This window comes from Larus michahellis, chromosome 4 (genome assembly GCF_964199755.1).
Source record: "Larus michahellis chromosome 4, bLarMic1.1, whole genome shotgun sequence".
Taxonomy (NCBI): domain Eukaryota; kingdom Metazoa; phylum Chordata; class Aves; order Charadriiformes; family Laridae; genus Larus; species Larus michahellis.
The window spans coordinates 2,704,221-2,717,314 of record NC_133899.1 but is presented as its reverse complement, the minus strand read 5'-3'; the positions used below and the strand labels follow the sequence as shown (position 1 = coordinate 2,717,314).

General features: G+C 45.5%; 1 protein-coding gene across 9 annotated transcripts in view; it reads right to left on the bottom strand.

The window, feature by feature from the left end:
* KLHDC4 (kelch domain containing 4) overlaps positions 1–13,094 on the bottom strand; it is a 37,283-nt gene that overhangs the window by 14,664 nt on the left and 9,525 nt on the right. For 7 of the 9 annotated variants that reach the window (XM_074582740.1, XM_074582742.1, XM_074582741.1 and 4 more), the window contains 2 exons: positions 6,698–6,790; positions 5,603–5,762 (listed from right to left, as the gene is read on the bottom strand). In XM_074582740.1, the coding sequence (XP_074438841.1) occupies positions 5,603–5,762; positions 6,698–6,790 (253 nt within the window). Of the gene's footprint in view, positions 1–5,602; positions 5,763–6,697; positions 6,791–7,374; positions 7,570–13,094 lie in introns of those variants that run through there. The other 2 variants (XM_074582748.1, XM_074582745.1) reach the window with 2 other exon arrangements.

The window sequence follows — 13,094 nt, the reverse complement described above, 5'->3', positions numbered from 1 at the left end:
TCCGTAGGATCCGTATTCAATTCGTAGAAAGGCAGAAGAGAGGAAAGGGAAACAAAGTGTGTCTGAGGCACTGCACAGCAATGCTGTAACCTGGATGATGTTGAAAAGCCCTGGGGAAGGCCAATAAGGAAGTGCCGGTGGAAACAGAACTCTGCTCACAGTGCAGCAAAAATGAAGCTTCAGATAACTTAAGGACCAGGGTCTGCCCATAGGGCTGTCTTGGGAAATTTGTCAGCTTGGGGCTGTGGCTCCCATGTCTTCTTGCCCCCCACATGCACCTAAGCATGCCTGTTAGCACCATGGAAGACACACACTCTTCAAGACAAGATGTCTACAGTGGAGAGATCCTCTTCTGTGCAACAACTTCTATGAAGTCAACAACTGCGCTATTCCACCTACCATCCTTGAGCAATAGAAAAATCAGACACACAAGGGACAGGAAGCCTTTAAGAACAAGCATCAGTGACAGCCCTATTTTCTGAATAAGGGGTTATACAGTGATGACTCCTTCAGCCACTGCAAGTTCTCCAGCACATGGAAAACAAGCAAGACAAGATTTTGCATTGATGAGTGGTTCTGAGGCACAGTTATAGGAGCTCTGGTGGAGACGTGGCTGGAGGGGCTGGGAGCTGCCCACTTTGAGCAGACCCTTGAGACAGAGCCGCCAGAGCAGGACGGGAAAGAAACGCCTTCTAGGAAAGGTGCGGTAAGTACACCAATTCATAGCCTGGCGGTCCATGTATTGTGGCATCTACTACAGCAGTAGCTCTCAAGTTCAAAGGGCTGTGAGTCACTGTGCCGAGCAAGTGCCGTGCTCTGGCAATGTCACACTTCACTGTCTCTGTCACAGAGGTCTAGAGCAGAAGTCACCAACGAGCTGCAGGCTGTGGACAGCTGAGATACAGCAGCCTTTTTAGTCTGTCCCTCACCTTAATCAAACACCCGTCCAAGCCTCACCTGAGCAAACAGCTGTCAGCGATGGACAGGCAGAGGAGAGGGAGGGAGGGAGGGAGAGGGAGACAGGCAGGAGCCTTCACATCTTATAGCACTGAAGTGCACCCCAGTGACTGCAAAATGCCTGTCTGCTAACGATAACGGAAATGGTGGTTATTTCCTCCCCGGTCCCAGGCAGGCTGCAGTCTGTCCTTAAGCACTACACAGAGCACACATTCATATGTGCAGGGGACACACAGGTTGAAGTGTGCAGGAGCACCGCAAGATGTGCACTGCCTGCACAAAAGGAGGAGAAACAGCAAATACTGAAAGAGCAGTTGGCTTCACTATCATACAAGCTGCAGAGAATAACTGCATTATTTTTCTCCTGAAAACCACACGGTTCCCCGTAGTAAACACACTGCGTATGCAACATGACAAAGCTTCTTGGGCTGAGAAAACCCCAGTGAGGTGGAGTGGGAGTTAGTTATTTGTTGTCAAAGAGATGCCTGTTTTCCCCAACTCACACTGGCTCAAAAGCAGACACTTCCCCAGCAAGCAGTACACCGCTGCTGGAGAGATCGATCCCCTTGCACCCAGGACATCCGCCTGCCCTGAGCAAATCACTCCATCAGTCACAAGCACCTCCTGTTCCCCCCGCTGTCCTTCTTGCCTTGAAGTTCCAGGTGTTTACTTTCAAGCACAAAACTGGCTTGGATATCCACAGCCTATTGTTTGCACACAGAGGTACATTAGCAAGTTACAAGAGCTTTACAGGCATTAGCTAAAAAAAACCCCAAACCAACAAACCTTAGCTCCGCTGACAGACAGCAAGACACCTCTTTCTCCCCCTTCAAAGAGCAAAGAAACTGAGGCACTGAGAGCTGTTCTTGAGATGAAGGGGAATCAGGATTCCCCATGTATAATGGGCTAAATGTGTCTGATAAAGAGATCAACAGAGGCAAAATACATCCAATTAACAGAAGTCCTTAGCAGGCAGAACTACAGAGGGAACCAGTCCCACCAGAGCTTGCAATTCAGGCAAACACTTCAGCCCTGCCACAAGAAATCTCCAGCAGAATCCAATTCAGCTTTACAAAGCTTGCCACTAAAAAAACCACCCCCAAAACCAATAAACCCCCACACGCTAGTCGTCTTTGGCATCCAAAAGCCTTGCACACATGTCACACCAGCCCTCCCATGGCTTGTAGGCTGTTTGCACCTGCAAGGTAGAGCAGCGTTAGCCTCCAACACCTCCTGGCTGCATTTGCCGTGCCAGTCAGGCACAGTGCGCTCACGTTGCCTAGCAATAGAGAGGTCTCATTGCTTTATACAGCCAAAAATGCAGCTTGCTGCAGCAAGCCCCATCCCCAGCATGAGAAATGGGCGAGGACATCTTTAAGATCAGCAGGAGAGCAAGTCTGAGCTCCTTGCGGGATTTTGAAGTACATTTTAGGCAGAGCTGACAATGCCCACAACATCCCCTTCTCTAAGGGATCCTAGGAGTTGCCTTTGTCATTTCCAGGCTGAAGACGAAACAGACGAACACAGGGACATCACTGTGCTAAGAAACATGCGTTTTAAAATATCAGGCACACTCTTTGTGCACCAGCATCTCAAGGGTTGCACTCACCATTTGCATCCTGGTTGTTCACCACTTGGTCAGCAAAATAGAGTGGCTGGCACGGGCAAAGGCATGTCTGGGTACCAAGGTTCTTGTCCTGGCTCTGTATACAAGTACTGGAGTGCCTTAGACAAGTCATTTGATCTTTTCCGTCTCTTTTTTTCCCCACGAAATAGACTTTCCTATTCAGGTTACATGAAGGGAACTCAGCAACATGCCCTGGACTGACAGACATTACTGAAAACTGACCCTCCACTCTCAGTTCTGCATGCAAGTCCAGAAAAATCAAAGCAGGGACCAAATCGCTCTGCTTCTGCCTTCCCAGCTCATGACGTCTGTTGACCAGACTGAGGACGGGCAGATTGATCAAGGGAACAACCCTGGCTGCAAGCTGATAGTGTTACTGAGGCTTTCTAGAGCCCCAAGAGCCAGCTGGGTACAGAGATGCCTACAATTCCACCCATAACCATGAATCTCCTGGGCTTACGTGTCTTTTTGCCCTAGGCAATGTGCATTATACCACACCGCACAGCTATTTTTGGTACAGTACTTCAAAGCAGATTTACAAGGGCTAAGGGGACCACAGGATATAATGCATCAGCACTGCCCATCGCAGGAAGGCAGCCTTGCCACATCACAACTCTCCTCCGGCAATGTGACAGCCATATCATGCCAATACTACTAAAACAGAGGAGCTATTATGATTTCCACTCCTCTTCCCTCCAAACCAATTCACACCATATACATGCTTTGTAGCAGCTCTGGCCTCAGGAGGCCTCCACACAAATCTGCACCTTTTTTACAGCAACTTAGTCCTGCCCCTTATTTGAAGAAAAGTTTCTACATGACTTGGTGAATGGCACTCTGCTTAGAGACCTGCCTGGTTTCATATGCAAAATGTCTTCATGTGCCCAAAAACCTCTTCATAGCACTCCTGAATGTAACATTTGCCTGTCTAATTGGAGACAAGGAACAGGTCTTCTCCTGTGCCTTCCCAGCTCCAATCAAGTATTGTTTCCTCCACCTTCTACCTCTTATTTCTCCCAAGAGTATCCCAGCCAATGTCTCAGGGAGGAGTACACAAGCCAAACACACTTTCTTCACTTCAAAGTAAACCCAGAGAGACCCAGCTCCACGATCAGCTATAAGAAAATTACAATAAAAATTAAATAGCCACATATTAATGAAGTTGTGTTTCGCCTAGAGGAGCTAAACCTTGTTGAATTAAATTTTCAGGACCATGCTAAAGGTTTGTTGCCTTTGCATCTCAAGAAAGCTGCAGAGAAATTTCTGTCCAGCGCTTTGATCAGTTTGTAGCTTGGCTGCACCACTCCTGCCTTAAAGTTCACTTCTGCTACAGAATACACAAGCACAGTCTCTGTTAGGAATGGCGCATCAGAGAGAAGCAGACTTAGCTCTTTATATTACAAAGGAAGTAGATTCGCAACAGGAGTGGCTGTTCAGGAGTGGAACTGCACTCAGCTCTTATCCTTGCTCAGTGCCCTGCATAAAGGCTGAGGGCAGCTTTGCATTCCCCCATCCCTTCTGCTTCATTTTTATTAGCTCAAAACAACCCAGAGCAGTGTGACAGAGCCCACCCTTGTAAAGTGGAATAGAACCAACTACAAACACGTCTCAACTTTTATATTTCCGTGGGGCTCAGTGTGCACTTGAAATACAGCCGCTTTCAGTAGCCGTGATAGACCCACATCTAGCATAGCATGCAGGCTCATGCTTCCTTCCCACCCTCAAGAGTGAGGAAACAGGACAGAGAAAGGAAGAGGACAAAGCCCTTTTGGGTAGAAAATGCCTCTGTATTATTACTGCTATTTAATCAAATGCACATCTGATGAGATGGAGCCCTAAGCACGGGCCGTGAGGAGGCACAAATGCTTCTAAATATACAGACAGACTATCTTCTCTCCCCTTTCCCTGCTTTTTTTCTTTGTTCATTTATTCACATCAGAAGAACAACGCGTCCTCCTCCCCCAGCGACGCACTGCTGGAAGCGATGCCTTTCCACTGAGACAGTAGCAGCAGGATCCGGGTCTTCTGTCTGCATTCGCAACATTAAAAGCTTTTGCAGGAGCCTTTTGCTCAATGAAATATTTACTTCCTCCCGCTCAGCATGGAGACAGGGATACTTGGTCAATGAGGACATACGGTCTAAAGGGCTATCCAGTATAAATTACCATGATTAACAAGCAGAGGAAGCTTGGTGCTCATCAAAAGTCTTCTTTGGCTTATTGAGTTTGCTAACTAGTGCTGTTCTTTTAACCCTTTCACTGATGCCAGAAAATACAAGTCTTCTGGCAGCTGCTGCTTTTAACCTGGAAGTGCTAGAATACGGATGCGTACTACCTGAGAATGCTTTGAATTGGCAGCAACCACCACTGTTGCCAAAGCTGCCATTTCTCCCAGTTATTTATTCCTACCTCTGTGACATCACCTCCTTATATTGAATTACATTAGCAGGGAAAATACAAAATTCATTTTAAGCAAGATAAGCTCCTCAATCAGCACACCACTGCGTGAAGACATGCAGACTTAGAAGACAAGTTCCCTCTTTTGGTTTGATTCACAGCAGCCTGAACCATCCTATGTATGAACAATCCAAGGGCACAACTGCACACTCCCTCCAAGCTGGCATAACCACAGGCTAACATGCATTCTCATTACCAGTGTTTTTTGGACATCTGGCAGCTGCCTGACACGCAGAAACATCGTCAGTCAAAGCAGCAGGCAGTTATGTGATGAGATCACCAAATCTTGCACTGGAGACAAGGCTTGTGAAACTGAGCAGAGGGAAGTAGCAGTACAGAGATCTCAATTTTGCTCTGCCAAGCTTTAAGCCAACTGCCTTCTCCAAGCAGTAAAACACAGGACTTCACAGCCAACACAGGCCAAGACCATCACATTGGCCCCTCCTAGGCAACTTGAGTTCGTCACATTTTAGTCTTCACTTTCCCCCCTTAGTTTTTCCATCAACTATTCTGTTTGGCATCCAGGAAATAGTGCACTGGCTTACAACAAAGGCTCTCCTACCTGTTTGGAATAGCCTCCATAGATGATTATGCTGCCCTCAGGAGTGGTAGCCATCTGACACCCGGATCTTGGAGCAGGCCCAATCCCTGATGGAACCAGCTTGCTCCAGGTGAAGCAGTCCAGGTTGAAGGCATACACATCGTTGTAATAGATATAATCTCTAGGGAGAGCAAATTGGCACACCACAGGTCACCATTTAGGAAAGGATAAAATATCACTTCAGGAACAGCACCAGGAACCTCTGAAGAGGTGCAACACCTTATTTAACTCCTTGCCTTTATGGCTTTTCTCCTTCCGTAGCCATAGCAATGTACAGAAGATTTGTTCAGGTGGAAGTTACTACTGCAGTGCAACAACACGCATTTGACAACTCCTTTGAGCAAGACTTCTCTGGGCTCTTTTTTACCTGTATCATTCCTTACTACAAAAGAGGTTTCATCAACTCTATCCAGTTAACACAATCCAAGGTAACTTAAACCAGAACACAAAAGATCAAAACAGATTAGACCTATGTCTGCCTAGAGGTGTGGGGAAAAAAAGAAAAAACCCAACCAAAAACCACAGACATCCCTGTTCTTTCTCCTAGCCAATCCACATACGGCTAGTGGAAAATGCTCTGCACAGGTTAAACTCCCAAGGACACAGCCAAATCTAGGGTGGGCTCTGCAACTTGCACTGTGCTCGCAGGGACTGCAGTTATGCTGCTTACTGTCTCCAAGACAACCTGTAGCTCAGCTGTCTTCACAGTCCCCATGATACTGGAGCTGTGAACTCACGTAGTATGTGAGACCCTACTGGAGATGTTTCTAGGAAGACAAGGCTCTGACAAGATTCAGAGGCTAAAAGTGATGTATTGAGCTTTAGCTACAAGGACGAGTAGCTACTTCAGTGATTAGATAAGTGGTACAATAGTTTCTCAAACACTTGAAGGCTTCAAATCAAGATCACTTGTCTTCCTAACATAAAAGTCTAGTTCAGTAACAGTACTGCTGAGGATAATCCTTCAATTAAAGCCCAGCTTTCCTGCTACTGGTGAAGTTCTGTTGTCTTTTTTACATAGGATTCAGTACCACCAACCATCCTGCAGTAACCCACCTTGCACTCTCATGGAAACCTCCAAAGACGATCAGCTGTCTTTTGCAAGCAACCATTCGATGTCCACTTCGTCCAGAGGGACCTCCTGATGCCCTGAAATGCAAAGAAATTCACTTATCAGCAAAATTCCCTTTCCTGTTAGTGTGTCAGTTCGTTTTTATTGAAGTTGTTGGCAGCTGGGCTGCTTCAGTTCTCCTGGAGAAGGAAACCATGGGGAATTTCATTCCCTTAATACATACGTATGCTTTTCTCCAGAACAGTATGTGTGCGCTTCCCGTAACTCTTGGTATTTGCAACACAGGTATTTTGCAGTTACAACTTTATTCCTAGTGATAAGCCATCCAGGCTCTAACAGCACCCAAATTCTTGAAGCCTTTTCTGCTATGACTCAGGAGCTAATTTTTCAGGAGAGTTTAATGAATAGCTGTTAACTCCCATAATTGGAAGAAAGGCATTCCAGAGAGAGACGTTTTCTCCAAGTACCAACTAAGAGCCAGAGACTGGCTCTGACATCCACTCTCTTTCAGTGTCTTAGGAAATCACATACCCGTACTATCCTCCCTCATCTACCTGCAGTTAGGATGTAACGTCAAACTAGCGAGAAGACTTTGTAAATTACTCAGATTGCCTCAAGAACAAAGGCATTGCAGCAAAACAAGTCACGGTTATTATCTTACACGTTAAAAGGCAGCTACGCTCACTGTTCTGCTCTTCCAAGCCTTCCCGACCTTTCAGTTAAATGTGCCACTTCCATTTCCAGGAACAAGCAGCAACACCCCATCTGTCACAGCCAAAAGTTTCACACGAAGCCAGGCAGCTGGCAACGACATTCCTGAGAGGCGATGAAGATGCACCTTCCTTCATGTTCACCCACAGACTGAGCACCATATAAGAGAGAACAAAAACAACTTCAAGAACTCTCAAAACAAAGGTAACTTTAGGCCAAACCGCAGAGAAAACAGGGTTTTGTTTTGTGCGTTCTCGGCCCCCATGGATTAATCTATCCCATTTTCACTCTTGCTGAGGAGTCTCCCAAAGTGCACTCAGTTAGCACCACTGAACTCAGCAAGACTTCTCAAACAGGCAGTGTTAACATGTGCTAAGTGGTTGCAGAATCAGGGCCTAAATAAACAAGAAACCTGCTCACCGTTGAAAACAACAACAAAACCTAAACCCACAACCCTACTGCTACGCTTTAGCTGGCAGCAGGTAGCTTTAAAGAGCGGTGATAGACTTCTGTGGAGAGAGAAAATGAGGGCCCTTATTCACCATCAAAAATGACAATCTCACACCAGTCATAATGAAAAACTCTAAGCAGAACAGCAGCGTTTGGATAAGACTGAATTAATATTGATTGCTTGGACTTTTTATTCTAACAGAGAGTAGAGTTTTCTAGGCATTTACTGGATTTTTAAGTATCACCCTTCAGAATAGCACCTCTAGTATTAATTTCATCAAGTTCTGAAATCATTATTTTCTCTTCTGTAACAAAGCTCCCACGTTATTATTCCAGACGATAGCACCTTTTAATTTCTATTTTTTTTAAAAGGAAAGAAGGAATTAAAAATCAACATTAGCAATAAAATCCTGCTCTCAGAGAGTATCTCCTGCCTTGCTCCTCAAGTAGGTTTCCTCCAAGTCAAAAATCAATTTTGAGCAATAAAAAATTTACTCAACAACGTGCACATTTTAATAAACAAGTTCTCACAAGTGCAGACACCCAGCCTGTGGCCTGATCCGAATTCAGAGAAGTCTCACTGGCACTAGCACCGCTTGCTCTCAATCCCAAAGCTGTTCTCTTCTTTAGACTAGCAATACTAGCGTGTACACTCAAGCTACAAGAACAGATGCTGAAACACGGTTCTAGGAGGCCTCATCCTGGACAGTATTGTATCATCTCAGCTTCCTCGGCCTTACCGTTACACATTCCTAGAATCACAGAATACCAGGTCGGAAGGGACCTCGAGGATCATCTGGCCCAACCTTTCTTGGCAAAAGCATGGTTTAGAGAAGATGGCCCAGCACCCTGTGGAGCTGAATCTTAAAAGTGTCCAAGGATGGGGAATCCACCACTTCTCTGGGGAGCTTATTCTATTCCAAAGGCTGATTGTTCTCATTGTGAAAAGTTTTCCTCTTATGTCCAATTGGAACCTCCCCAGGAATAATTTGTAGCCATTATCCCTCATCTTTTCCACGTGAGTCCTTGTAAAAAGGGAGTCTCCATCTTCTTTATAGCCACCCTTTAAACACCGGAATATGGTCACAAGCCACCTCTTCTCAAGGCTGATAAACTCAATTCTCTCAGCCTTTCCTCACATGGCAGGCTTCCCAGTCCTTTCATCATCTTCGTGGCCCTCCTCTGGATCCTCTCCAGCCTGTCCACATCTTTTTTGTGTAGCGGGGACCAAAACTGAACACAGTGTTCCAGGTGTGGCCTGATAAACACTTAGTAGAGTGCGGTAATGACTTCTTTATCTCTATGGTGATGCCCTTGTTGATGCAACCCAGCATCAACTTTCTTTGGCTTGCTCTGTAGCTGCAGCACACTTCACTCATATTGAGCTTGCTGTCCACAAGGAGCTCCAGGTCCCTTTCCAGAGCTGCTCCCCAGCAAGGTAGAACCCAGTCTGTGCTGTACTCCGGGATTATGTTTTCCCAGGTGCAAGACCTTGCGCTCGTCTTCGTTGAACTTCAGAAGTAACTGACCGTAATGCATCAGCTTCTCTAGGAGGAGGCTGTGGGGAACCTTATCAAAAGCCTTGGAGAAATCCAGGTAGGCAATGTTCACCACTCACCCCTCATCAAGTGAGCAGGTTACTTTGTCGTAGAAGGTGATCAGGTTTGTCACGCGTGATTTGCCCTTGGTGAGTCCGTGCTGGCTTTTCCCAATCACGTGCTTCGTTTGACTTGTGATAGCCCCCAGGAGCATTCGTTCCATAACTTTCCCAGGGACAGAAGTAAGACTGATGGGCCTGTAATTTCCTGGATCTTCCTTTAAGCCCTTCTTGTAGATGAGGGTGAAATTAGCCTTCTTCCAGTCTTCAGGGATGTCCCCTGATCTCCACAACTTCTCAAAGATTATGGAGAGCGGCCTCGCAATGTCAGCCAGTTCTTTTAACACCTTTGGGTGGATACTGTCAGGGCCTATCGATTTGTAGGGGTTGAGTTCCTGAAATAGTTCACAAACCAATTCTTTCTTCACTGACAGCAAGTCTGTCTTTGCATCAGCCTGGATTTTTGTTCCCAAGGCCTGGGGCCCGGGTACCATTGCAGGAATCAGCTATAAAGGAAAGTTTATCGCTTTTGATGTAAGGACATGCACTCCTAAACTTAGAAAAACTGCTCTTAGAAAGTCTTTTTACATAAAGCTATTCATACAGCCAAGGTCCTTCGTCCCCTAGTCTCCAAACAGAACTCTGGAAAACGGCACAGTCAAGCAGGACTGGCAGTAATGTATAACCATGCTGCCATTCTGGAAGACACTTGCTACAAGCTCAAAGACTCATCTCCCAAATGCAAACTGTCTCCTTTTACCTGTATCATTGCTCATGGTCCAAAACAAGCATTTTGGAAACGGTTTCACAGACTTTATGATTAATACTCTACTTCATGGGGTTGACACCAAAAAGCAGACATGTGGGAGGGAGCTGTAAATTCTCCAGACTTTTTTTAAAAATAGATTAAAAGATAAGTCTGGATAACGACTGGCTCTACACATGTACAGCATAAGTCTGATCAGAACTGCTCCATAAGGAATTTGCTTTTGCTTGTGGAGTTACTCTGGAACTTATAGTAACATAACAGACCTGAATTCAGCCCCCAGATTCAAGAACTAAGGACTTACATGTCACAGTGGCTATAGACTGCACAAGCGAGTTACCTTTTCATTCATTCCTTCATCCAGAGGATGCTCGCACAGATCTCAGAACCTTTCCATAATCATAAAAGTGACGATGCATAGAACATCCCATCAAAGGGGCATTTCAGGACAAAGCACTTTTATCCTCCAGTACTCGAGGCAGCTGAAGCCCAGGACTCCAGTGTTCGGGTTTACATCTCAGACTTGTGAGTGCAAACAAGTGTTCTGTTCAATGGCGCACACAGACAGCGTACCCATGTGTTTGTACACTCAGTTAGGAAGTACATAACTGAATATGCAATTGCCACAAGGCACAAAGTCTTCAAATCAAATCCCTTACAAAGTCAATCAATAGTCATACATTTGGATCCTGATCTACCAAAGAACAAGCTCACAAGGCTCAATTCTGGGCTGACAGAGGAAATCTACTCAATGGTACACCAAAATATTCTTCTTTTCTTTAAGCACCAAGGCACCTTTCTACCTCGTGTTGCAGGACTTGATCTTTCCGGTGACAGATAGCACGTGAGCAAGAAGAGTCATCAATCAGAAACAAACCTATGCAAAAGGCATCCTGCACTGCAGTGACTGCTCCAGTTCTCTCTGTAAACAGCGTTAAACATACGCTTGTGAAACGCTACCCTGAAATATTTATAGTGCCACATTTTGCAAAACTGTTATGGGAAGTATCATTAACATTCCAGTATTAAAGGGAAGGGAGCTATACAGGCTCAAAAGCAAGACAAAGAACTACACAGAGGAGCAATCTGCCAGTTCCCAAGCACAATCCCAAAGCGTGATACTCCCTGTCTCTCTTTGAGGGAGCACACTGGGCCACACAGAGCTGAATAAGAATGTTCTCTCCAGGAAGGAATGAGGCAATTAGGTTAAAATACTGCTTAGCTCTAAGGTAGAGTAACAAAAAGTTCATGCACTGAGGCAACCTTGTGCATCAGCCACGTGATAAGGTGGTTCCAATAAGTCAAAGTCAGTTGCTGGCAAGTCTTCTAAGGGGCTGGGATTTGTAGTGTTTGGACCATCTTTGTGCTTGCAAAATGCAAGTAAATACAGCTAAGTATAGCAATTTTTAACTCTGTCAAGCAAACTGGCACCACTGTGCTCTGTGCTAGGAGACAATGGAGATCCACTTCCCCAGCAGCCTTTGCAGACACAGCACAGGGGTGTTATTCACAGGGATGACTGATTCAAGGTTTACTCTTCAGAAGTGTTTTACATTCAAGCCTCTTACTGCACCAAGATGGTCTGTGGCATGAACAATAGTCCAAGAAGGACAATGTAATTGTCTGAAATCTAAGCTGTGGGGCTGGAATAACTAGATTTCCTAGAACTGCAAGCTCAGATCCCAGCAGGGTCATCTTAGCTATTCAATCCACACAAACCAATACATTCAAACCCACCTGAAACAGAGCACACGTGATTCTTCCCATGTGGAACAGAAACAGAAACTGTCTCTCTTGTCCAGACATTTCATAATGAATGATTATGTTACTCTATTATTTGCACTAAAATGATGTCTTCCAAAACCAACTGAGTTTACTCAATACCAGTCGGCACCCCAAACATCTATCACCAGGCATTTATTCAAGTAACACTGCTACCACATTGGACACACGGAATTATTGCTTGGCCTGCTATGGGAAGACTTGTTGTACCAGGACTGGTGCCCCACCATGACCCAACAAACCTACACAATCTGTCCCCTCCATTTAGTCTTTCCAAACATGTTCACTCTCCCAATACCACAAGCACCCAAGCTGCCCCCCACTGTCACCAGTCATCCCAGATGGTTAATGGCAATCCAAAATAAGCAAGTTCTTGACTTCAGACAGACATGAGAAACCTATGGAAAAATGACAGCAGCAATGGGCTTCCCCGGCAAGAAAAGCAAAATGCTGAAGTAAGTGAAATGCAGCATGTTGTGATCATAGTTTTAAAAAAAGTAGGAAAAAAATCCCTCGTACAACTCAACAATCATCTCTGCCCTTTCCTCTTCCCCTTTCCAAGCAGACTGTAATCAAGATGCCATATGGAAAAGCAAAGAGGCAGCAGAAACTTGATTTTCATACTCAGTCAGGTTAGCATTAAAACAAAGACATCCCCTCCCAGCCTCCTCCGCCAGATGCCTCATTAATGCAGCTCTTGGAGCTCTGCCCAAGGATGGTGAGGAGATACACTTTGTTTTATTCAAACACTGGGACCAGAGCACCAGGTTTTCAAAACCACAGCAAGGCTGAAAGACAGACGTCCACCCAAACAAACCAGGAAGCTCAAATGGAGTAGGTCCTACATGGGGCAGGGAGAGAGAAAAGATCATCTCTCCAGGGAACTTTCACCCATATAATTTATGATGCTTGCTTAGAAAACATCTATACTTTTATCTACTAAGAAACAATGGAGTATCGATGTCTCCAAATGCATCCTCTCACTGTGGCATGGCAGCCAAGGTGACACGTGACAACCAACACCTGGGGATGGAGAGTAGCTCTGGGCAGCTTGAAGAGCTAGGTACCTAGAACT